Genomic DNA, 24,944 nt, shown 5'->3' on the forward strand with positions numbered 1-24,944 from the left:
GATTGAGGTAAGATTTGACTGATCAATATGTACGAAACAAACAAGTTTTCTATATTAATAAATTGTAATTTGAACTTACAGACAGACAAGAAAGCGAGCTAATAAAAACGTAGTAAAATGGCAATAATGGAATGCAAAAAATAATGATATTCGATAGAGATAACATCGAAAATTTGAAAACAAGAAGACGCACAGTACTATAAAAACTATAGAGATTTACTTTTCTTTATGGAAACTTGGATAAGAATATTTGGAGAAGAAGTATACAACAATAAATCTTTTATAAAATAGTTTGATTTTTTAAATAAAATTATAGATGTCTGTGTGAACAATTTCTATATGATTTAACTAACCATGTGCCTAATATAGATAATTGATAAAAATACATGGAATAAATAGACCAATTCAATTTATTCTCTGAATTTAAAAAGTTTACATTGAAAAAATAGTAGTAATTAACACCATAATGATCTATTTCATGAATGTAGTGAAATATTTTTATCCAAGTTTCCATAAATAAAACCAAAAGTCTCTATAGTTTTTATACTAATGTGTCTCCTTATTTTTAAATTTTCGGTGTTATCTCTGTAGAATATTATTATTATTTGTAATCCATTATTGCCATTTTTATGATAAAGAAGTAGTTCAAAATGATCAAATATCATTGAATAAATAAGTGCAATATATGCCGTACAACTATATAATATATACTATTTCAAAAAATATGATACATGACAGTCCGAAAAAATCGAAATTCAATGTTACAATAGTCGTTGTTAATTGCGATCATCGATATCAGGTGCGCTTTAGCAAACCCGATTACGTCGAGCGTATCATAACGTACCGTTTTCTACACGATTCCACCTAATTTATATACGGTAGATCTCGGTCTAATTTCTATACGCCAGAAATCCTAAAGCGTGAAATCGAAAATAACTATCTGTAAAGCGAATATCAGGACTTAATTCTTACAGATTCAATTTACGTTATCGTGATCGAAAGACATAAAATATTTTTGAAACGAATTAAACATTACATATATGTAAAAATAATAAAACACAACACGATGATCGTACGTAATTAGATGTTTGTACAAATCCTCTTGTCTAAAATATACTGTTCCGTAGTAAATAATAATTGCAACTAATAGATTTGTATAACAGGTCTATGCAACAGAACAACGCCATTTTATAGACAAATCAAAAGTCAGCAGATTTTTATTAGAACATTATGAAACAATATAAAATATAAAAACTGATTTCTCCATAGAATATAGCATATAACAGATTAAAAAGGAAGTCATTTTGCGATAAAAGTATCAATGGTATTTCGGTTTTCAGACATTATTGTGACTGAGAAACAATTATATAAGACATACATAATCTAATTAAGAAAGATAATAATTAAATGGCAAAGTAGGTTGCGACATTTCAATTCTGACTTTTATACGATGCTGTACCTCGTGCACGTTCCGATTCAATATAAATATTTGTATAAGTATATAGTGTAATGATAAAATAATAATATAACGTTTGGAAATGAGTATACAGTTATATTAATTATACTCGTATAGATAAATATTTGCAAATTAATGTACGTACATTTAAACTGATTAGTTGTGTGCACACTGCAGCAGATGGCGTTGCTATAATTGACAATATGAGTTAGCCATATTTAAAATAAGAAGAGTAAAGTCAAAATGAACGAGTAATAAAATAAAATATATATCAAAGTTACAGTTTCCATAAATATTTATACAGAATGAGATACGGCGACAATTCCCATTTCCCCTCTAGATATATTTTAGCTCCGTGGTACAGCGACTTTTCAACAGACTCTAGCACTTTGTCCACATCCGTTATCTGGTAGATGAAGTAATCTTGGACACCGACGAAATACTTTTAGACTGCCTGCCCCTGTGCTATTCAGCGATATAAGCAAGTGGGCACGGGGATATAACGTTGAATTTACAATGATCTGAAAAATACCGCATCGCTATAAGCGCAGACGAGTCTGCGGCACCGACGGTGGTAACACGAAACAGTGGTCTTCTGCACCGACCGTCGGTGCCTTCTGTTTCTCACTCCAGCAAGAATATATCCTAGAGGGCGTAAGAGGATACCGAATTTTTCGTTTTTCGAGTGACAATCGATAGTGATGGTGTGCAATATACATATTTCTATAATATAAGGAATATTTGAAAGTAATGAAGAAAATACGCTCTTCAAATATATAAAAAACTATTTGTTTAGAATGATTGGCGATATACCATTACAAATTAATTTTCAGATACTGCATTTAATGCTATATACTTTGTGAATTGTTATATGCGAAGTTTAACATCGTCTCTTCTTCAATTTTATCTAATTTGGTAAGTGTATTGCAGTATAAAACAATGTGAAGTTTTGCATTTTAAACATGTACAAAGAAATTTGAATTTGAATTGGAGATGGCAACGATATATATCGATGTTTTCATCATCTATATTTGAAAATTGATATGTATAAAAAGACATTGATGTTTATCTACTGAATTTTGATATTGTTGGTTAGTCTAGAAAAACATTTTTCGATTAGTTCTATCTGATTTTGTAAATCATCGATAGTTTTCGATAGTAAAAGTAAAACATCGATACCTTTCGATAGTAAATCATCGATAGTTTTCGATAGTTCTTCACCATTACTTCAAATACCTAACCTTCATGTACCTAACCTAACAGAATGTTGACAGACTCTAAAATAGTATTTATTATAGGATGGGGACTAAAATGAGATGTTATTCGTTACATTTTTCATAATGAAACAGTTGTTCAAATAATATTGGTTATATCAAGTGAATAGTTATGCACTAAAATTCAATTATGTTGGTATTGTATGGTTTGTATTTATAATTTCGGGGGGGGTCTTTTGTTTTGAATCATCTCTAAATACATATCATTAGTAGACATTAAACGAATAAAATGGCAATAATTATTTGTTTCAGATGTTCTAATTTCACAATTATACCATGAGGATTTTTAACATGCCAAGTGGGTAAGTAATTGTTTAAACATAGAAAAATTTCACGTCTGTCTCAAGCAAGAATAGATTCGTTTCGCGCAGCTCGACTGATCGCGGAAGGCGCTGCGAGCCTCCCAACTCCCACTCCCCACTGTCTCGACGCGAGTCTTCATATACACGGTGTACCGGAATGAAACGGGTTAGCATGGAATTATACAGAATAGGAAATCGTGACTATATACATTTATTAATATCTAAAAGAAAATGTGCAAATGACAATTGACTATTTAAGCTTAGCATGGTTAAGGTTAGCATGGAATTATACAGAATAGGAAATCGTGACTATTTACATTTATTAATATCTTTAAAAAAAAGTACAAATGACAATTATTGACTATTTAAAACTATTTACAAACTATTTACAAACTATTTACAAACTATTTAGAAGCTAATTCCATCCTCTTCAGCAGGCGGTGTAAAGACGCCCGACTGAACGACGGAAGTTCCTCGTCCTCATTAACCGCCAGCAATATTTTATCGAGGCTCGGCACCTCGCCCCGTTCCGTAATGTCTTGGACCTTCTTTCTTATGGCCAAAATGTCCGCATCCGAGGTTTTTTGCAGAATGTTAGAACGACGCCTCTTCTTATTCGGCGACGTAACAGCGCCTGTACTTCTGTACTCCGCTATCACCTTTTTTATGGTAGATTTTCCAATCCCCGTCTTCTCCGACAGGGATTCAACCATCGCCACATAGGTGATCTCGGCGTTTTCCTGTTTAAGTTGTTTGTACAGGTTGACGATTATCTCCTTCTGCCCAGATAAAACGTACTAAAAACAGAAAAAAAAATTGAAATAAAGATTTTGAATTCATTAAAGAACAGCTAAAGAAACGTATTATTTACATTGTCATGCATTTTACAAAATGAGCGATATCGAAGATTCGAAATTCCGGACCCAGGCTCGGCCCTTGTGCGCGCATTGGCGCGGACATCACCTGCAGGGGGCTCGAGCCCAGGGCCTGCCGGCCGGGCCGGGATTCATGCAGAGTTGGGCGTTATTCGAATAAACAGCAAATAAAAATTGTGAATAACCAGCGAATAAAAATTTATTCGAATAGTCCAGCGAATAAAGGTATCGAATGACATCGCGCCGGCGATTCAGGGCCCCGAGTGTCGAGTGTCGACGTTGGGTTCCTACTTCAAAAGGTCTTCGCAGACTATACCGACACGGCGGCTACCTGCACCGCGCCACGGTGTATTTCAATGGGGATGCGGCGGGTCGTCGGTACGGCCTAGTATGCGCATCCCCATTGAAATACACAGAAGAAACCCAAAACGGGGACGGAGCGATGGCGCAGGTATACAGAGGGGGCGTCCTAGTGGGCAAAGACCCAAAAGCGGCCCGCCGCCTGCTGCGCTTATTCTCGGCCTTTATTCTTATTCGCTGTCGTCATTTAGAATAACGAATAACGAATAACGAATAAAAGTCCCGAGATTTATTCGTTATTCGAAATAAAATTTGCCCAACTCTGGAATTCAGCCTGTTTTTGAGAGGGCAGAACGGTCACACTAATGTGGCCAATCAGTGCTTCGATTGAGCCCAACTTTTCTCGCGTATGCACGACACAGGGCGGGTCGCATCAATGTGGCAGATGTCGTTAAAGTTAAATTTAATATAAATAAGACTTATTTGAAATAAATAAGACCTTTGAGGGCGATTGCTGCCTAGATTGATCTTTTATCTGGCGTTTTTGACTACTGAAAAAACCCGTGTTTGTATTATCACGAAATGAGAACGCGAATCCCGCACCCTTGCAATCTTGCAAATGGGCCGAACACCGGGCCGGCCGGCAGGCCCTGGGCTCGAGCCCCTGCAGGTGATATCCGCGCCAATGCGCGCACAAGGGCCTGGCCAAAATCGAGCCGGTGTGCTATCTGGGTATAATCGAAATGCATTATTAATATGTACAATGCGTACGTACCTTTCCTTTCGGATTCCGCTTCAGTGGAGATACACCTGATGGCTCTCCTTGTTCCATTTTCTTTTGCAAATAGACACTTTAAAGAAAATCGCGGAAGAACCAGCGAAACGCACGTGGTAAAATAGCGGGCGTGGTGAAGCTGAGTGAATCGTGTACACACAGGACACCTGGTATAATGCGAGTGAGGCAGTTTGCAGCGCTGCATCGCGTGGCGTCACTTCAGTGCCACTTCGCGCATGCGTTGTGCATTGGGAGTTCTACCAATCAGGGCCAGTGCTTCGATTGTGCCCACATTTTCTCGTGCATGCGCGGCGGTTTCAGCCTCAGTAACATAAGCTTCTCGATAAAATGGGGTTCCTTAAGCACCCCGCAGAATTTTAAAAACTTTATATGATTTGATTCTGAAAAATGAATGTATAACAAGTGTATTTGTGTATATTTTGTAACACGTAGGACACGTCCTGAAGTCTTTTTGTCCGGTAAGATTATTTCGGTACATTCCCGCCAATATAACTGCCTCAGGGCTCTGGCTGCTCTGCTACCCAATAGTAGATACGTTACTGTTTTCTCGCGCAGGCGCGAGAAAATTTGGGCACAATCGAAGCACTGATCAGGGCGAACCTGCGTAGCGAACGACGCAAACTGGTCATTTGCGAAGTCTATTCTTGCTTTATATAGAAGAATTTGTCTTTTATATTAATTTTAGTAATTCTTCTATGGAAGAATGTGGAAGAGAACACTTTTCTAGTATTAGGTTGTCCCGAAAGTTTCTTTCGGAATGTGTTCCTTTAATGTTGCTAAATAAATACAAACAATGCGATAATCTTTATGTCAATGTTTTAGCACTTCCTAACATGAATTTGCATTATGTGCATGAATTGGAAACCAACTTTTGGGACAACCTAATATTTACTTAACAATATTAAAGGAACGCATTCCGAAAGAAACTTCCGGGACAACCTAATACATGAAAATGTGTATATTATTCAGACTATCTCTGGAATTGGTGACATTGAAATTATATTTTAATATATGGACTAGAGAATGTACGAGGGTAGTCCCAGAAGTACCCGACCTAACAAAGAAAACACAAGAAATTTGGGAAAAACTAACTTTATTTCTCAACGTAGTCTCCTTTTAGCTCGATACACTTTTCCCAGCAATGTTCAATAGCTTCGATAACCTGTTTATAGTGAGATCCGTCGAGCTCCTCAAAATAGCCATCAACCGCAGACTCCACCTCTTCATTGTTGGCAAATCATTTACCACCGAGCCATTTTTTAAGTTTGGAAAGAGAAAATAGTCTGAGGGGCTAAATCTGGCGAATAGGCTGCATGAGGAAGCAATTTGAACTTTAACTCATTGATTTTGGTCACCGCAATAGCGGATGTGAGAACTGGTGTATTGTCCTGATGGAACAACACTTTCTTTCTCGCTAAATGCTATTGGTGGCTGCCAAACAAATACTAAACAACGTAGCGTCTTCAGACTTCAAACTTAAGCTTTATAAAGATTGTACTTTTGGGTATAGTAAGTTTTCAAATAACAACCGCCAGCTATATGTCAAGGTCGGGTACTTCTGGGACTACCCCTGTAACAGTTTTCTAAATCTAAATTGATGTAATAGTAAAAACTAAGGGGTATTAGAACACACGATAAGCCTTCGGTAATGAAACATTTAAATTTAAATGTAATTTCGACATGAAAATGGAAAATATTTTATTATACAATATACATGTATCTATACATATATATTTATGTCAACAAACTAAAATTTGTGAACTGTTGGTAGTGTCGGATGTGACATTGAAATGGTATCAGCCTTCACAGATAGAAAACTGCGTTACGCGAGATATCTATACAGATCTTGAGTCTATGTGTGTATCAGCAGCTAGTATTATAATTTATAATAGGATAACGGCAAAAGATGTATTAGAAAAATTTGAAGATGTGTTCAGAACAGTTCAGAAGATTATACTTTAAAAAGTGTACTGTCACAACGTAAAACAAGTTGTAAAAGTATTATATGTATATAGAATGCAAACATTTATGCAAACATATAGACTAATGAGTCAGTTTATGAAAATCGAAATCAAGTCAAAATTTATTTCAAATTGTATATGAAATAAATAAGAGCTTTTCATATTGTATTAAACTGTCCATAGTATTTATAAAATTTGCAATATAGATCCATAGATTTCCTAGGAAAATTTTCCTCCGACAAGATCTGGTTACATAAAGCGAAATGACAGAGATCTACGCTTATGACCTGACGTCGATCTATCTGCCATAATTACGACTTACATGTGCATCTATAGCAAAAGAATCCTAAAATAAACCTAATTGAACGTTCTCGTTTTAAACGATTAGACAATGCACGTATGTAGCAACTTTACCAGTTTCTGCACACGCTGAGTATGCGCGCGTGTGTGTGTGTGTGCGCGCCGATTATGCGCCACGTGGAGACATTGCAAACGACCCTGATTGGTTGCAGCCGTCATCGTGATCTTTGTTGGAGGGGGGACATTGTGGCGGTCGAAAAAGGTTGGTGGACCAGAAGGGTTGGGAGGATTGGTGAAGGACGCTCCTTTCAACCAAGAAATTAGCCAGGAGTGGGGAAGTCGGCTACACGTGCGACTTCCTTCCCCTTCTCTACCTCTGACCTCCTCTCTTCTCCTTCACATTGTAACGTCAATGTTTCTTTATCGTTCCTGGTTTGCTTTTCTGCACGTAGCACAGTGGTCCCAATCGAAGAATTAGCTGTTCACTACGATTTTAGCATTGTTTCAAGACTGAAAGACGGCTTTATACAGTGGCTCACGAAAGTATTCGAACGCCCTTTAAAACAGAATAACTTTCTTATAATTGTAACAAACGACCTGATTTTTTATAATCAATTAGAAGCACTGGTTTATGAAATGATATGCAAAAAAGATTTTCCAAATAATTATAATTTACAAAGTTACATGCAAAAATAAAAGAGTCATTTTTTTAGCTTTTTTATTAGGGCCCTCTTAAAGAAAATTTCTTTTTCTTGAAGAATTCACCTAACGTCAGCTATAATTAAGTTAAAAATCTATAGTGCCGATTAAAAAATTGAGGCGACTTTAATTTTTTTATACTGAAGTTTGCGGAAGCGAGTATTGATTAATTTTTGTCGGAATCATTTTTTGTTTTGTCGGAGCACCATAGAGGTGCCTGAGAAATTGCGACAACATGTAAATAATAAATGGTATACTGAATATATTATTTAAACAAATGGTGATATTTGAAATCTGTCTTTGCAGATGCAAACTAGACTGCGGATCTTTATGCATTTATGACTTGTAAAAATTTTCAAAAAATACTGGCGTATTAAATTTAACAGAATTTAGCACGATTTTTATTTATTTTGTTTCCAAACGTGATGAACAATTACAAAGTGACATACATTTGAGAAAAGTTGGCTTTTCAGCAAATGAACAGCTGAATGAGCTAATTCCTCGATTAGGATCACTGTGCGTAGCTCAAAATAATTATACAATTCTCCAATTTTTCCTTCGTATGAAACACCGAATGCATTTGAACCGTCTTGATATTCCGTGATATAACTACCGTAGTAAACGATTCTCGCGGCATTCTAATTAATCGATTGCTAACAGTCATGCTAATTCGCGTTTCGTCGAGGAATAATCTAGAAAGACTGAATTGAATAGCTCGACACCGGAAAAGTCTCATTTGGTTAAGATGAAAAATTGAAAAATGATCAAGCCATTTTTAAATCGTTATTATATAATCGCATAACAAAATATGCAATGTAATAATTAGACGGCGGATTTTTAGGCAGAATAAAAATTGTTTACAGCAATTAAAAAGAATAAGAGCCACATAGAATTTTCTCTATAATTTTAATAAGCTGAGACTAATAAATTAATATTCTCAAATTCTTTTAATTTCCGCAGTCTAGTAATAATCAACAATCAAATTCAAAAACGAAGGTAGTGAGACATGAACGACTCGAATACGCCTGACGCAGCTGAAAATTGAGTACGTGTCGTATAATTAAAACTAAATTGGCTTGACGAAGGGCTTCCGCACATCCTCTTCTCGTATATCCCTGCAGACATTGTCTTCAGTCACGTAAATAAAATGTTGTAATATCTTGTTGTGCAACATTGGTGTTTTTAAATGATTTCCTCTAAAATAGGGGGGGGAGGGGGGGTTACTTTTCGCAACATACAAGATTTCTCGCCTGGACTATTGACAGTGTCAGTCACAGAGGAAACTTTTCAACTCTATTACAAGAATAATAGAACGTTTAAAACGTCATTTCTCAGAATAGCTGACATGTATATGTATGAGCGTATACAATGTGTCAGGAAAAAGTATCCAGGAAGATGTATTTCCATCGTTATCGCTCGTTCACTTGAAGACATATTCAAATATATTTGATAAGTCAGGCTATTAACCTTCGTACGAATAAACCTGAACGTCAGTAGCCTGCGTGTTATAGCGGCATGTACAGTAAAGTTTTGATTTAAATAAGTTGGGCAGAGCTGTACGATCTAAGTAAATACTTAGTCAGTTCGCCTACCCCCTCCACTGGGGAGCATGCCCCGCGAGGGGCGAAGATGCTCGAGCTCTGCCTCGGTCTTCGAGCAGTGTAAAGTGTAAGCATGCCGCGTAATCCGATACGGGGTTGGGTATGTCGGTGTGAACGACTACTAATCTAATTTTCAAAACTTCACCAACTTATTTGTGGCATGGCGGTAGTATACCCTCGGATTGTAACTAGAAAGGGACTAGAATCTTACTAGATTTTGGGTCGAAATCATGTCGAAACATGGGTTTGCGCCCTTCGATTGTTTGACCTTATTTGAACAGATTTTGGGCTGAGTGAGGGCTCATTCTAAAGAGGAAGGTTCATCACAGTGCGCTCTGGTCATGACTTTAACGAGATTATGTTTATATCTAATAATATGAGGGCCCAAAGTAGAGAAGAAATCTAGAAAAAAATCCCGCAGACTTCAATACATTTTTCTGTCTCTAAAAGACTTTTTTGACTTATATGATGACCAGAGCGCGCTGTGATGAACCTTCCTCTTTAGAATGAGTCCTCACCCAGCCCAAAATCTAGTAAGATTCTAGTCTCTTTCTAGTTACAATCCGAGGGTGTACTCTACCCCCTTAAGGGGGTAGTCCACCCTGGATTTGTAACTAGAAAATACCTAGAATATTACTAGAAAAATGGCTCGAAACATGGGTTTGCTGGTTTTCAGTTAGTGTCCTTATTTGAGCAAATTTTGGGCTGGGTGAGGGCTCATTCGAAAGAGGAAGGTTCACCGCAGGGGGCTCTGGTCATGAGGTTAACGAGAATATGTTTATATCTAATAATATTAGTGTCCAAAGTAGAGTAAACATCTAGGAAAAAAAACCAGCAGATTTCAATGCATTTTTCTGTCTCCAAAAGTCTTTTTGGCTGATGGGATGACCAGAGCCCCCTGCGGTGAACCTTCCTCTTTCGAATGAGCCCTCACCCAGCCCAAAATTTGCTCAAATGAGGACACTAACTGAAAACCAGGAAACCCATGTTTTCGACCCAAAATCTAGTAAGATCCTAGTAAATAGCAAATATCTAGCAAATAACTAGAATCCTACTAGAAAAATGGGTCGAAACATGGATCTGCGCCCAGACGTTGATTGACCCTATTAGAACAAATTGTGGGCTGTGCGAGGGCTCATTCGAAAGAGGAAGGTTCAACGCAGCGCGCCTTTCTCATCTCATAAGCCAAAAAAGTCTATTAGAGACAGAAAATGCATTGAAATCTGCGGGATTTTTTCCTAGATTTTTTCTCGACTTTGGGCCATCATATTATTAGATATAAACATAATCTCGTTAACCTCGTGAGAAAAGCGCGCTGCGTCTAACCTTCCTCTTTCGAATGAGCCCTCACACAGCCCACAATTTGTTCTAATAAGGTCAATCAACGTCTGGCCGCAAACCCATATTTTCGACCCAAAATCTAGTAAGATTCTAGTAATTTTCTAGTTACAAATCGAGGGTAGACTAGCCCCTTAAAATGAAACATTTCTTCCTCGCTAGAATTCTCTATGATTTTTTTAAATTTTATGGATATGAAATTGGTATAATACCTCGTACAATACCTAAATGTTTAATGATTGATTAGTACACAGCGGATCTTTATGCAGAATAAAAATTTTGTACCTGATTTGCAACAAATTAGAAGTAGAAATTGATTTTCTTTGTGAATATGGTTGATAGGTTCAAAATAATATAACAGTATTTTGAAAGTCTTCTAATATTTCTACTGTTTTAAATTTCACTTATTCATTTTTGTCATAGATCCATAGAATCCGCTGTTGATCAGATACCGACGTACTTAATCATTTAAACAATATTTTGAATACTGGTACAGCAATTTTTAGTGGCGCCTCTCTCAGAATCACCATCCGAGTGCCAAGGGTTAAAAGTAGGGATGTCGATTTTTAATCGATTATTTAAAAAATCGGTTATTTTCCTAAAATAAATCGATTTTTAGAATCGATTCTTCAATATCCGATTTTTACAAATAAACGATTCTAAAATTGTAAAAATAATCGATTTTTATGGCAAATTGTATGACTGTACGTGGAGACCGTGGAGTGTTTACTGTGGAGACTGTATAAACAGATCTAATTAGCATTAAAAGTGACTATATAGAATTTTCCTAAAACGCGACAATTCTACTGCGCATAATGATTCTAACGGAACTCGTTCATTGGCTAATTCCCTACTCGTACTCGGCCGACCACGCGACACGCGACTGACGCGCAACACGCGCGAAGCAAGTACATAATAAATTTTTCAACTTCTTCGATTTTCGTATACTCAATTTTGCTATAAATGCATAAAGATCCGCAGTCTAACAATTATTATTACTTTATTTCTTTAATGAAAGAGTCCAACAAAATTTTTGATCTTCGTATTTTTGTCATTTTTAGACATTTCTAAAAAAAAATCGATTATTCAAAACATCGATTATTTTGGAAACGATTTTTTAGTGGATCGATTCTTGAAGCTTCGATTATAATCGATTCAGAAAAATCGATCTTCTTGAAAATAATCGGCATCCCTAAGTTAAAAGGCAGCTGGCCTATCCGGCAGAGTCAGGTGTAAAACGGTGACCAGCTCGGAAATAACAGGGAAACGTGCCGACAGCTGATCACACTGACTTACATTTCGAAAGACGATCTGCATCTCTGCATGTACCGGATCTATGTATGTAGCATGAGTGTCGTGGCGGCGGTTTCTGCGCGTCACCGAAATCAGTAAATCTCTTCGATGATATCGCTATGACGTCTGTACCCGACACCACGTGTCTGCGGTGAAACTTTATTCCTCTGCTGGCTTTGACATAGTTCCCGCATCTGATTTAGAAATCATCCAGTGGCATTTATAACGATTTGTGGGATCAACCGACAACGATTTCTGCTATATGCTGGAAGCGTACAAGTTTATATTTATATTCGTGAATTTTATTTCGTACAGCGAATTATATTCTGTCGACTTTCTATATGGGATATTTTCTTCGAATATGAAGTTTAATATTTATTATATTCAGCTTCACTTATAGTGCATTAGAAATAAAGTTTTATTTCATTCTTGTTTCATTCAGCTTTCAATTTTTAGTCTAGCAGTTTTTGATATTTATCTGATAGAGTTCTTAATGAGGTATCAAGTTGTTCCAAAAATTCGTTTTATTTGCAATAGCATTTACTAGTCGAACCTAGTTGAACCTTATTGTTTTCTTCTATATTCGTGAATTTTATTTCGTACACAGAATTATATTCTGTCGACTTTCTATATGGGATATTTTCTTCAAATATGAAGTTTAATATTTATTATATTCAGCTTCACTTATAGTGCATTAGAAATCAAGTTTTATTCCATTCTTGTTTCATTCAGCTTTCAATTTTTAGTCTAGCAGTTTTTGATATTTATCTGATAGAGTTCTTAATGAGGTATCAAGTTGTTCCAAAAATTCGTTTTATTTGCAATAGCATTTACTAGTCGAACCTAGTTGAACCTTATTGTTTTCTTCTATATTCGTGAATTTTATTTCGTACACAGAATTATATTCTGTCGACTTTCTATATGGGATATTTTCTTCGAATATGAAGTTTAATATTTATTATATTCAGCTTCACTTATAGTGCATTAGAAATCAAGTTTTATTCCATTCTTGTTTCATTCAGCTTTCAATTTTTAGTCTAGCAGTTTTTGATATTTATCTGATAGAGTTCTTAATGAGGTATCAAGTTGTTCCAAAAATTCGTTTTATTTGCAATAGCATTTACTAGTCGAACCTAGTTGAACCTTATTGTTTTCTTCTATATTCGTGAATTTTATTTCGTACACAGAATTATATTCTGTCGACTTTCTATATGGGATATTTTCTTCGAATATGAAGTTTAATATTTATTATATTCAACTTCACTTATAGTGCATTAGAAATCAAGTTTTATTTCATTCTTGTTTCATTCAGCTTTCAATTTTTAGTCTAGCAGTTTTTGATATTTATCTGATAGAGTTCTTAATGAGGTATTAAGTTGTTCCAAAAATTCGTTTTATTTGCAATAGCATTTACCAGTTGAAGCCGTCGTTAACGACCAGACAGTCGTTGCGACGGAAAGCGCATACATAAATAAATTAAAACCTTAACAAAAACATAATCGCGCTGTTTGTATATGTTTATGTTATCTAAGAGCATACAGCGTACGTGGTACGAAAAGCACTCTTCGGACAGTCTAATATATTTTTCGCCTGATTTTAGATTATGCAAAATATTCAATAAAAAATCGCATGAATATTATCTATCTAATAATTCTATCACTCATTGACAAATTATTTTATGATAATCTTACATTACATATGGATCTGCTAGACCTAATCAATTCGTACAATTCGTCGATAATAGAAATTACATTTCAACAAACAATAGATTATTGTTCTATAGTTAAGAACTACGCAGATACAATTTAAATGAAATTATTTGGAAATGGATATGTGCCACGTTGTTGTTCGAAGCAAATATTTTACAAATTCATAAGAAGCCGTATTTTCCAAATAACGGAGTTATCGCAACGGTTCGTTGTTGTAGGTCAGAGCACTATAATCTCATTATATCTTCTGCACGTGTACGTATTGCAAATTACAAGTTCACGCAATTACAATGTTTCAATTTGAAATGCATGATCTCAATCATATTAAGGATGTTCTGGAGGTGCAATGGGAGACAAAAGTGCAAGAAATTTGAAATCCATCGATACATGGCAATGAAAGCCATTGACACAGATTTACAAAACGTAATTTTTAAATTTTCAATATTGGGGCCCACATAAAAAATTTGTAAACAACAACTTTTATTATTTTCGAGACAGACTATGTTTACTTAAGGATGTTCTGGAGGTACATAAAAACGCAACAAAATTTTTGACAATTTGACAAGATATAATTCTTACTAAATTAATGCAATTACCGAAGTTTGGGTTCGATTCACTGCACCGTTTAAGAATTATAGCAACTTAAAGTCTGCAGATTTTAACACGTCTTCTTATGGAGAATTCATAAAATTCCACTTCAAACCCTATTTAAACCTTGAAAAAACGCAGCTAGAAACTCCAGTTTTTTTTATATGTAGTAAAAATTATGTAATTAATTGTGTTAAAAATTTATTAGGATTCGCTAAACAGTTACAGAGCGAAAAAATTATAAACTGTCACAAAACGTCAAATTTATCGTGTTGTCTCACTAGCATGGAAACGCGACAAGTGTACACTGAATATGGCTACAGAGGGTACAGTATTCGCAAAAGTTTAACGCAAAATATACTCGTGAATGGCTTTCATTGCCATGTATTGATGGATTTCGAATTTCTTATACTTTTGTCTCCCATTGTACCTCCAGAACATCCTTAAAATACTGAAATTACAATACTTTCTTGCCAAACCAACTATATCGAAGTAATATACTATTTGAAATCGTGAATATCTTAAATGTATCCATATTACCTTTACATTGCAAATAACTGTATTGAAAGTAAAATGTATTTAGGCCTGTCCCAAATAAATAACGTCCTATAGTCCTGTAGCATTGTCGCGCAGTCAGAGTTGGGCAAAAATTTTATTTAAATAAAAACGTCGAATAAAGTGGGTTTTATTTCAAGTGGGTTTAAAGTCACTCTATTCGAAATTTTTATTCAAAATGCAATTTTTGCCCAACTCTGCGCGGAGTGTATTTCGAGCTCGATATTTTGTTGGACACCCTGTGGCGTTTTGTCGCGTCTCCGGGATCGGGTGAGAAGAGACAAGAAAGAAATTCCACAAAGCATGTTCCGCCTGGCTTTCCCGCGGAATCTTTTACAATATCCTATTCGAGGTGGGGATGCACGTGCCGCCACTTTTGTTATCGAGATTGTCGTAATACATATCGGAGCTCGGCGCGCGTGCACGAGAGCCGTGCATCTACGCACGCGTGACCGTGTTGCGAGCAACCACGAGGGGGGATAACATGGCGGTACTCGATCGCCGTTAGTTGATGTACAGACGCCGGCGGATTTGGATCGTCCTTCGAAATCGTCGCGATGAACAGTGGTCGTGACTGAACTAGCATCACCGTTCGCTTCTCTACGTCGTTTTCTATACTGGCACGCTTCGGTACGTGTGCAGTTCCATTGATAAAAGACATTTTTCACGGAACACCGTACGATCTGTTTCAGTTCACGTGCGTACACACGCGTGCAGTGACATTTAGTACAACGTTTCCCTGATAAATACCGATTTTTTCTACCATCGAGACTCGATCGGCGACGAAGTTTCAGTTTGTTTGCGAAGCTGCGCGTTCCTAACCGACTTTTCAACGTCCGTTAAAGTGATTGACAACAAATACACACGCGGAAGATAGCGGTGCGCCTGTGAGCATTTATTTCGAGAGTCCTGCGGTTATTACCAGAGTGTCTGTGAGCCTGTAGGCCGGTATGTAATATTCCAACATGTAATTCCAATGTTACTTGTATTTATGATTCGATTTATGTGTTGTTTAATTGTTAGCTGAATATTGCTTGTCGTGTCGGCGAAGTCGTTCTTCACGTGGTAATTGAATTTAGTCGATAAGTAGACTGCGGATGTGAATGCAATTTGCAATTTTTGTGGACGAATTTTAAGAGAGAAAGTGGAATCAAATAGAATCTTATTTTCAGTAGCAGAGTAGCCTTCGCAGGTCGGGAGTAAATCAGAATCGTATTCAATTCTGTCAGATGTGAGACTCTGGCGTTTTCTGAACATTTTCAGAAGCCATAAATGCATATATGTAGATCCGCAATCTAGTCATTAGTTTAAATTGGCGTAGTGGGCACAAAATGTATCGGATAAGTATTGTTTTATGAAAATTACATGACCGAATTTATTTAGATCTCTCAGAATTTTTATAGTAATACGTACTCGAATAAAGAAATTTATTGAATAATTTCTAATGGAAGCATCTTTATAATTTCAATAATTAAAAAATAAACAATGTGAAAGCGGTACGGTTAGCATTAAAGACAACCTTAACGATAAAAAGATAAATGACCAGATTTTCATCAAAGAAACCAAACTCGTTAAACAAATAATGTAGTACATATACTTATATGTGTACTTATTTTATGGCGTCGCTAATATAACCTAGCAACTGACGCGCCATAAAATCATAAATAAATTTAAAAAATGGCACAACTTAGAAATATTATTTGCATAATTACTCAGGTCACTTGTGTAACATACTTCAGTTTTCATAACCTTTCGTTGAATAATTTTGATGAATAAATTCGTCATAGTGATTTAACTAGATTAAGGTGTAGAAAGAAATCACGTTGTACGATCTATACTGCCATTTGTAATACGAGACAGAACACAGACGTGACACGTGCTTTTTTATCACCAGAACGTAGTGTATTAGAATCATGTTTACAGTGTTTACACGCTGTTGCAAAATTGATGCAGTTTTTAAATAGACCGAGAATTTACATACAGGCAGCACATTCTTTTCGATTCGACCACGTGTGATCCATTTACGTCAGTTTCTTATTGCAAATAGTACTGTTTCTCAACGCTGTAATCGTTTATCAGTGTATTACGACATGTTAAGTAATAATTTTAAGCCTTGACGCATTGCCATCGCAACTATCATAGATAATTCAATTAATATAACAATTTCATGTAGAATCGGACATAAAGAGCTCTCTCAAATTGAACAACAAAATATGTAACTACGATAATAATGATTGTTGACGATAAATCTTAAAATATTTCAATTTGTATGCATGTGTGTGAACATATAACACTTGTACACAAATTTATGCTTTCAAGCTGCGCGAATTTATTCATTAAATAAGCAAATAATATAAAAAGAAAAATAAATTCACTTCTTTCTTTAATTGTTATCTTCGAAATTAGAAAAATAAGGCAGTGAATCTGTTATTGTTATGATATAAAATTCATCTTTCAAATATTAATTCCTATAAAAGTTAGAAGGCGGTGAGCCAGTTTGACTTCAACAAAGCTTTTTCGACTTTAAATAATTGGTAATAGAGTGTATTCAAATTAGATAGATTCTGTATGTTAAAAGTTAAACAATTCTTTAAATTTCCATTTAATCCAACGCGTACACTATTAAAGTCTACTTTTCATTTATTAAAGTTATATGTAATTTTTTAACGCTTAGCAATCGTTTGTCGATTAGCCATACAACTATTTATTTCTGAAACGTATGTTAACAAAATTTGGTGAATCGTAATTATCAAATCTTACGGTTACAATCATATTTATAAATGAACCTTGTGTTCGTCTAGTCTAGAGTTTCGTTCGAGGCATCATTAGCATGCTCTTGGGATTGCAATATTAGGTTGGGGAAAAAGAAATCCATCATTTCTCCGCTTGAGATAACGTAAAAATAATGGATTTCTTTTTCCCCAACCTAATATATTAAAAAATATTTTGGGCTTAAGAAATATCTATTTAGTGAATCGTAATTATCAAATCTCAAGTTGCAATCATATTTATAAATAAATAAATAATGTTCGTCTAGAGATTAGTTCGAGGCATCATTAGCATGTTCTTCGGATTGCAATGTATTAAATATATCTCGGGATTAGTGCTAACCGTAAAGCTACCGGTCAAATGGCCGCATTCACATTGTTTATTTTTCAAATATTGAAATTATAAAGACGCTTCCATTAGAAATTATTCAATAAACTTCTTTATTCGAGCACGTATTATCATAAGAATTGTGAATAATCTAAATAAATTCAGTCTTGCAATTTTTATACATAGAATAATATACAGTGGCGGACAAAAGTTTAAGACCGCTCTAAAGAAGACACCAAAGAAGATAACTTTTTTAATATTGTACTATACGATTTGAACTTTTTTGGGAAGCTAGAGCAATTAGTTTACTAAAGGATGTGAAAAGAAATTTTTTCAAAAATTGCAACTGATCGGAATTGTTGAAAAAAATACTAAAAGTTGAATATTTAACTTTTTTATGTGGGCCTATATTGAAAATTTAAAAAATACGTTTTGTAGATCTGTGTCAATTAAACATATTCTGAAAATTTGTAGATTTTCACGATTTATTGCCGAAAATCTTGAATTGACACAGATCTACAAAATGTATCTTTTAAATTTTCAATATAGGCCCACATAAAAAAGTTAAAAATTCAACTTTTAGTATTTTTTCAACAATTCCGATCAATTGCAATTTTTGAAAAAATTCCTTTTCACATCGTTTAGTAAACTAATTGCTCTAACTTCCCAAAAAAGTTCAAATCGTATAGAGAAAGAGAGAGAGAGAGAGTACAATATTAAAAAAGTTATCTTCTTTGGTGTCTTCGTTAGAGCGGTCTTAAACTTTTGTCCGCTACTGTATAATCCGATACATTTTGTACCCGGTACGGATAGTGTCAAGAAATATCTATTTGGTGAATCGTAATTATGCTAGCGTACGGTTACAATCGTGTTTATAAATAAATAATGTTCGTCTAGTCTAGTGTTTCGTTCGAGGTATAATTAGCATTCCCTTGGGATTGCAGTTCGTTTCAGGAACATTTAGGGTGCGTTCCGTTTCACGCTTCAAGCGCATACACTGTATAGTGTATGCATAGAGACTCTTATACTACACTATACAGTGTATGCGCATTATGCGTGAAACGGAACGTACCCTTAAAGAAACGTTGAGCATTGAACTTTATTGTGTATCTTTATCGGAATAGGACACTACGATAATTGTGCAGTGGATCAGTAAAATACATATACGACCTCTGTTCCAAACTTAACCCGCGTTATTACATCGATTCGATCGAACGGTCGAACGTCCTGAAAGGTGAAGCCCACGCTTGATTTCACCTAAGTACTTATTTTAGTCTTGACTTGTAAAATGTGTGCCAATATACGTGATCGCACGTGGACGACATTTACACGTGGAAGACAACGAGGGCTGGAATAGGTACTCGTGGGAAGGTCAACGAGATTTTCAATCTGCCGCATATGCCTGTCTCTTTCTAATAGTCTGGCGAGGTGATCGCGGGCATCGCGCGGCACAACACGGTTTCAATCGAAAAACTTCTTACAATAGTCGTTTACACTCCGAGACGAAAAGATAGCGCACATTCAGATTCACATAATTTTCATTTAGAAGTCGGTGTACAAAGTATTCGTACACCTTTTAAAAACGAATAAATTTTTCAAAATTGGACACGGCAGCTTGAGTTCTTATTGAGACGTTAGAAGGGTTAGTGTACTAGTTAATGTGTAAATAATTGTTTTTTTGTAATTGTCATTGGTCGCAATTACGAAGGGAACAGTAAATACCACGATTTGTGAATTTCTTATCTGTGCCCACAATGAAAATTTAAAACATGTATTTTGTAAATCTAAGTAAGTTGTACATACGTACAAAGTTTCAGTGTGAAATTGGTTGACGGATAAAGAAGCTATGGGCATTGCAAGATGTAAAAATCTTTGAATTTACGGTTTGCGATTCATTTAAATCGCAGATTCTTACGATTTTTGCTATTTTCAAACAATTATATATTTCGTAACATCCTTGATCGATTTCGATGAAACTTTGTACAAGTATATAACTTACTTAGACCTACCAAAGGCGGCTTCTAAATTTTCATTACAGGTACAGATAAAAAATTTAAAAATCGTGATCTTCACTATTTCCTTCGCAATTGCGACCAATAACAATTTTTAAAAAAATTATTTACACATCAGCTAGTAAACTAATCCTTCTAACGTCTGAAAGGAAACTCAAGCTGTTGGGGGACCAATTTTGAAAAAGTAATTTGTCTTTTTAATGTGTACGAATACTTTGTACATTCGTTTTTATACACTACCTCAGGAGCAGTTGCCATATTTGCATAAATTCTCATTTTAACACTATGAATCAAGACTAGACTGCGGATTTTTATGCAAAATTAAAAATGTTTGCATTGATTGCAGGACACAGAAGCCAAATAAAAATTGTATTCTTGTTTTAATTATTCCATTAAGCTGAGACGAACACATTGGTGTACTTACATATTTTTTACATATCCACTGGTTTAAATTGTGCGTACCCATTTCTGTCATAAATGCATAAAATCCGCAGTCTAATGAATACACACAATACGTTTGTGACAATATGTATTCGTGACTAGATTGCAGATGTTTATGCAATTTGCAATTTTTGTAGAAAATCTTATTTTCCGTGGTACATACACAGTAGCCTTTTCACACTTTTTAGAACTGAAATAAATAAGAATCATTCTAAATTCTGTTATATTTTATATCGTAGCATTTTTTGAAAATTTTCAAGAGCCATAATTGAGAGAGATAATTAACATTGAATTTTATGATATACGGAAAATATCGTAATTATATAATATGATCTATCAATATTAATAATAATCATTTTTCTCTTGTCTTTTTACTTTCAATTTCTTATTGTTATTTTGAGTTTTATGTGAGTACTCGTTTCTTTATTTCTCGTTTCTTTGATAACTTGTAAGAGTGTTCCCAAAATGTTGCATGTCCTTGAAAGTTTCTGAGGTGATTTTAAGTAAGTTTTTCCTTCGCGAGAATGTTCTCCACGGCTTTGTTAAGGAGTTATTAACGAAAAACACTGACCAATCACAACGCGTTTTCGTGTTTTTCGTTAATAACTCTTTAACGAAGTCGCAGAGAACATTTTCACAACGGAAAAAATGATTTCTAATCACCTTAGGAATTAACCCTTTCACCGAAATGCAACATTCTTTAGAGTTAGTACACATGTTATTGACTATATTTTACGTTCGATATTTGTTATTCAGTAGCTCATGTACAACTGAGAGGAGTTTGTATTTGTACTATCAGTTTCAATACAAAATTTACATTTGCGTTCGTAGGACTTTGTCGAAGTGTATATTGTAATTACATGAAAAATTAATTTTTACCAGTTTTTACTAGAAACTTTCGCCTTTCTTTAATCGCGAATTGAAAGAGCTTTTAAAAGTGTTCGAGTACATGAACTGTGGTTCACTGTATGTCGCTCAATCGAAATCAGTAAATAATTATTAGACTGCGGATTTTTATGCAAAATAAAAATTGTCTGTATCATTTGCAAGAGACTGGAGTCAGATGGATGTTTAATTCTTATTTTAATAATCTTAACAAGCTGAGAACACTAGATTGTGGCATATTATTAGATAATTCTAACTTATTCACTGTTTTAAATGGCGCCCACTCATTTTTACCATAAATGCATAAAATCCGCAGTCTAATAATTATATACGCATACAAGTAGCACAAATAAACCGTTTCATAAACTATTATTGTTGAAAAACATATCTTATATACATACTGTCGATAAAACTTGATTAACGTTCACGTTATTACCATCGACAAATACTAATTTTCATATGAACCAACATTACATGTCGAAAAAGAAGCGAAGTATAAGATTCGTGTTACTATTCATTTATAAATTACAATTCGCGTGCGATCATTTATGCAGATATTGTATGCAAACGTACGTCACAAGTATTGCCAAACGATTATATGTATATTAGGGTGGACCTAAGCTATACTTGGCGAAAAATTTTTATCGAGATACAAAGCACGACGCCCCCCAGAATGGTTCTCTTTGGTGAGAACGAAAAAATGTCAGAGGAAAAAGTTGCATTGTTCAATATGGTAAATATAATGGCATAAAAAAAATTTTTTTAAAAAATCAAATTTTCGAAATTTCAAGGTCATCGTTATTTTTTTTTTAAATTAAGGTCATATAATTTTTCCATATTCTTATTTAGAAAAAAATTACAAATCCAACGATATATAATACTTTATAGTTACGATGAATTTCAAAATTTTCAAAATTTTCAATTTAAATGCGCCACGTGATCCTTTTATCCGATCGATCTTAAATTTTGCACAAATTTTTTTCTCACCAAAGAGAACCATTCTGGGGGGCGTCGTGAAAAAAATTCGTTGGTCAAAAAATAAGGTCCACCCTAATGTATATGTAAGTATAGCATTTTGCCTTCAAACATATGCTTTCACATTTTCCTGCGACAATATTTAAATCATACACGCGTACAAGCGTCATCCACATTCGTACTTATCACTGTTCCAATGAATCATCATGTGACGTTGAATCACTCAATCGAGAGACATACGTATACATACACGTGTCTTATAAACTATGCACGTTACGCGTAACTGTTGCATCAGAAGGTAAATCGGATGTGCTTTAATCAGCTTGAACGAAACGACTATAGCAGTTGTTAATCAACTTTATTGTAACATTCAGGAAAATGCACCTTGGCGTGTGAGTCAGCTACCTTGGAAACAAATTCTGATAACGAGTTTAGTTCCATTGTTAATGAGGAACGTGCATTTCCTGTTTTATAAACTGTCAACGTTCCCCGTACACGTGTACGATTCTTATTATCTTTACTCGACCATTTTGCATCTGCTTCACACATTTTAATGCACATCGCCTATTAGATTAAATGCAATTCGACTAACGTGTTCGAAGCATACTCGATTGCTATAGTTTTGCAAAGTTACTCGAATTAGAATTTCATGCATGTAGATGCATACAAAAAACTGAGAAAAACTTACCAGGCTAAAGTTGAATTGTTAGACTCAATATACATATAATAAATTTTATGATTTCGGCGCAGAGTTCGATCATTAATAGAAACCAGCAAGTGTGCAATTAATTAAACATGTTTCTCGACGTTTCAATCCTTATGTGGAGAGAAACATGTTTAATTAATTGCACATTTGCTGGTTTCTGTTAATGATCGAACCCTGCGCCGAAATCATAAAATTTATTATACATTCATTTTTCGATCGAGAGAAGAATTCACCGTTAGACTCGATGATAGGAAAAAGTGAATTGTCCACGTTTTTTCTTTTTACAAGATTTCAGGCTACATTCACTATCCGAACTGTGTGTTGAAGCTAATAAAAAATCAATCGGACCATACGTATACGTAATATTTTTTCGAAATGGCGACATAGTTTAAATCGATAGCTCAACATTTTTCGATATCTTTTTGGCTAGAAAAGTATGGAATTAACAAACAGCAAGGAACGATACTAAACCGTCTTATATTCTTGACTTTCTCGGAAATAAACACCCGATTTGGCAACGAAAATGGTGCAGCAGGTATTAAAACCAGAGTCGCCAGATTAAGACTTGTGTCCCCACTCTACCTTCCCCTTCTACGGCGCTATTCCCCCACGCTTCAGCCGCTGACCTATTACGTGACGCGTTTCATATGTATCGTGGCATGTGTCATAACTAGACTGCGGATTTTATGCATTTATAAGAAAAACGGGTACGTACAATTTAAAACAGTGGAGGTGTTAAAAAGAATTAAGGCCACCAGTGTATCAGTTTCACCTTAAAAAGATAATTAAGAGAAGAATGAATTTATTACACTTCTTACTTTGTCATAACGTCACGTGACTAATTCGGTAATGACAGAGAGGAGGTTCCTATCTTCCCTAACTGTCATTCTCTGAATCAATGCAATCGTACGTAATCTGTCTCGTGTAAAAGGGTCAAAAAATCAATTTGTTTTATTACAGTTTCGAAAAATACAGAACCTTAAGAACACTTTCCCTAAATGTTATGGTTAAATTCATTGAAATTTTAAAGTTACTTCGATTCCAGTCAGTGTCGGTATAAAACAAGAAACGCGGTTCATATCAGACGTACATAACATTTTAATTACATGGTGGATTTACTCGCTTTTTATTGGAGAAAAAGGAAAGAAAAGAGTAGAGAGAAATATAGGAAAAGATAGCTCCAAGCAAAGTGTACGAGTAGTTAGGAATTGTAAACCGAGTCGCTTTTCATGGCCGGAGGGCTACAAATAAAGCATTTCTGTTCTACTCACTTTTCATGAAAAAATTACGGAATGAAATTCGTGAATATGCAATCGAAGCATTCGCTGTTTGGCAATTTTCAAGACAAATTATCCATTTTGCTGAGGCAATGACGACAATCGAACTGATTAATAAGAATCATCTTGCAAAATACGTTTTTCGAACATATGTTTAGTGTTTTATTTATTGTATAATAAAAGTACAAGACATTAAAATTACATCTGCAATTGTTTTGTGTACGAGGAAATAGTAGCTAAGTTGATACCAAAAGAGAATGAATTTGAAAAAATTACGGAATGAAATTCGTGAATATGCAATCGAAGCATTCGCTGTTTGGCAATTTTCAAGACAAATTATCCATTTTGCTGAGGCAATGACGACAATCGAACTGATTAATAAGAATCATCTTGCAAAATACGTTTTTCGAACATATGTTTAGTGTTTTATTTATTGCATAATAAAAGTACAAGACATTAAAATTATATCTGCAATTGTTTTGTGTACGAGGAAAGAGTAGCTAAG

General features: G+C 34.9%; 2 protein-coding genes across 15 annotated transcripts in view; one reads left to right on the forward strand and one right to left on the reverse strand.

The window, feature by feature from the left end:
• Window positions 1-2,671: 2,671 nt before the first annotated feature.
• LOC143219169 (uncharacterized) overlaps window positions 2,672-24,944 on the forward strand; it is a 48,918-nt gene continuing 26,645 nt past the window's right edge. The window contains exons 1-3 of one of the 14 annotated variants that reach the window (XM_076445057.1): window positions 2,672-2,876; window positions 2,983-3,032; window positions 6,176-7,526. In XM_076445057.1, the coding sequence (XP_076301172.1) occupies window positions 7,400-7,526 (127 nt within the window). In that variant the 5' untranslated portion in view covers window positions 2,672-2,876; window positions 2,983-3,032; window positions 6,176-7,399. Of the gene's footprint in view, window positions 2,877-2,982; window positions 3,033-4,915; window positions 5,462-5,543; window positions 7,527-13,531; window positions 15,996-24,944 lie in introns of those variants that run through there. The other 13 variants (XM_076445061.1, XM_076445063.1, XM_076445059.1 and 10 more) reach the window with 13 other exon arrangements.
• Window positions 3,151-5,634, reverse strand: LOC143219173 (uncharacterized). Its single transcript, XM_076445073.1, has 2 exons — window positions 4,983-5,634; window positions 3,151-3,829 (listed from the first exon to the last, which is right to left on the reverse strand). The coding sequence occupies exons 1-2, from the start codon at window positions 5,037-5,039 to the stop codon at window positions 3,437-3,439; spliced, it is 450 nt and encodes a 149-aa protein (XP_076301188.1). The 5' UTR covers window positions 5,040-5,634; the 3' UTR covers window positions 3,151-3,436.

Source organism: Lasioglossum baleicum, unplaced genomic scaffold (genome assembly GCF_051020765.1).
Source record: "Lasioglossum baleicum unplaced genomic scaffold, iyLasBale1 scaffold0021, whole genome shotgun sequence".
NCBI lineage: Eukaryota > Metazoa > Arthropoda > Insecta > Hymenoptera > Halictidae > Lasioglossum > Lasioglossum baleicum.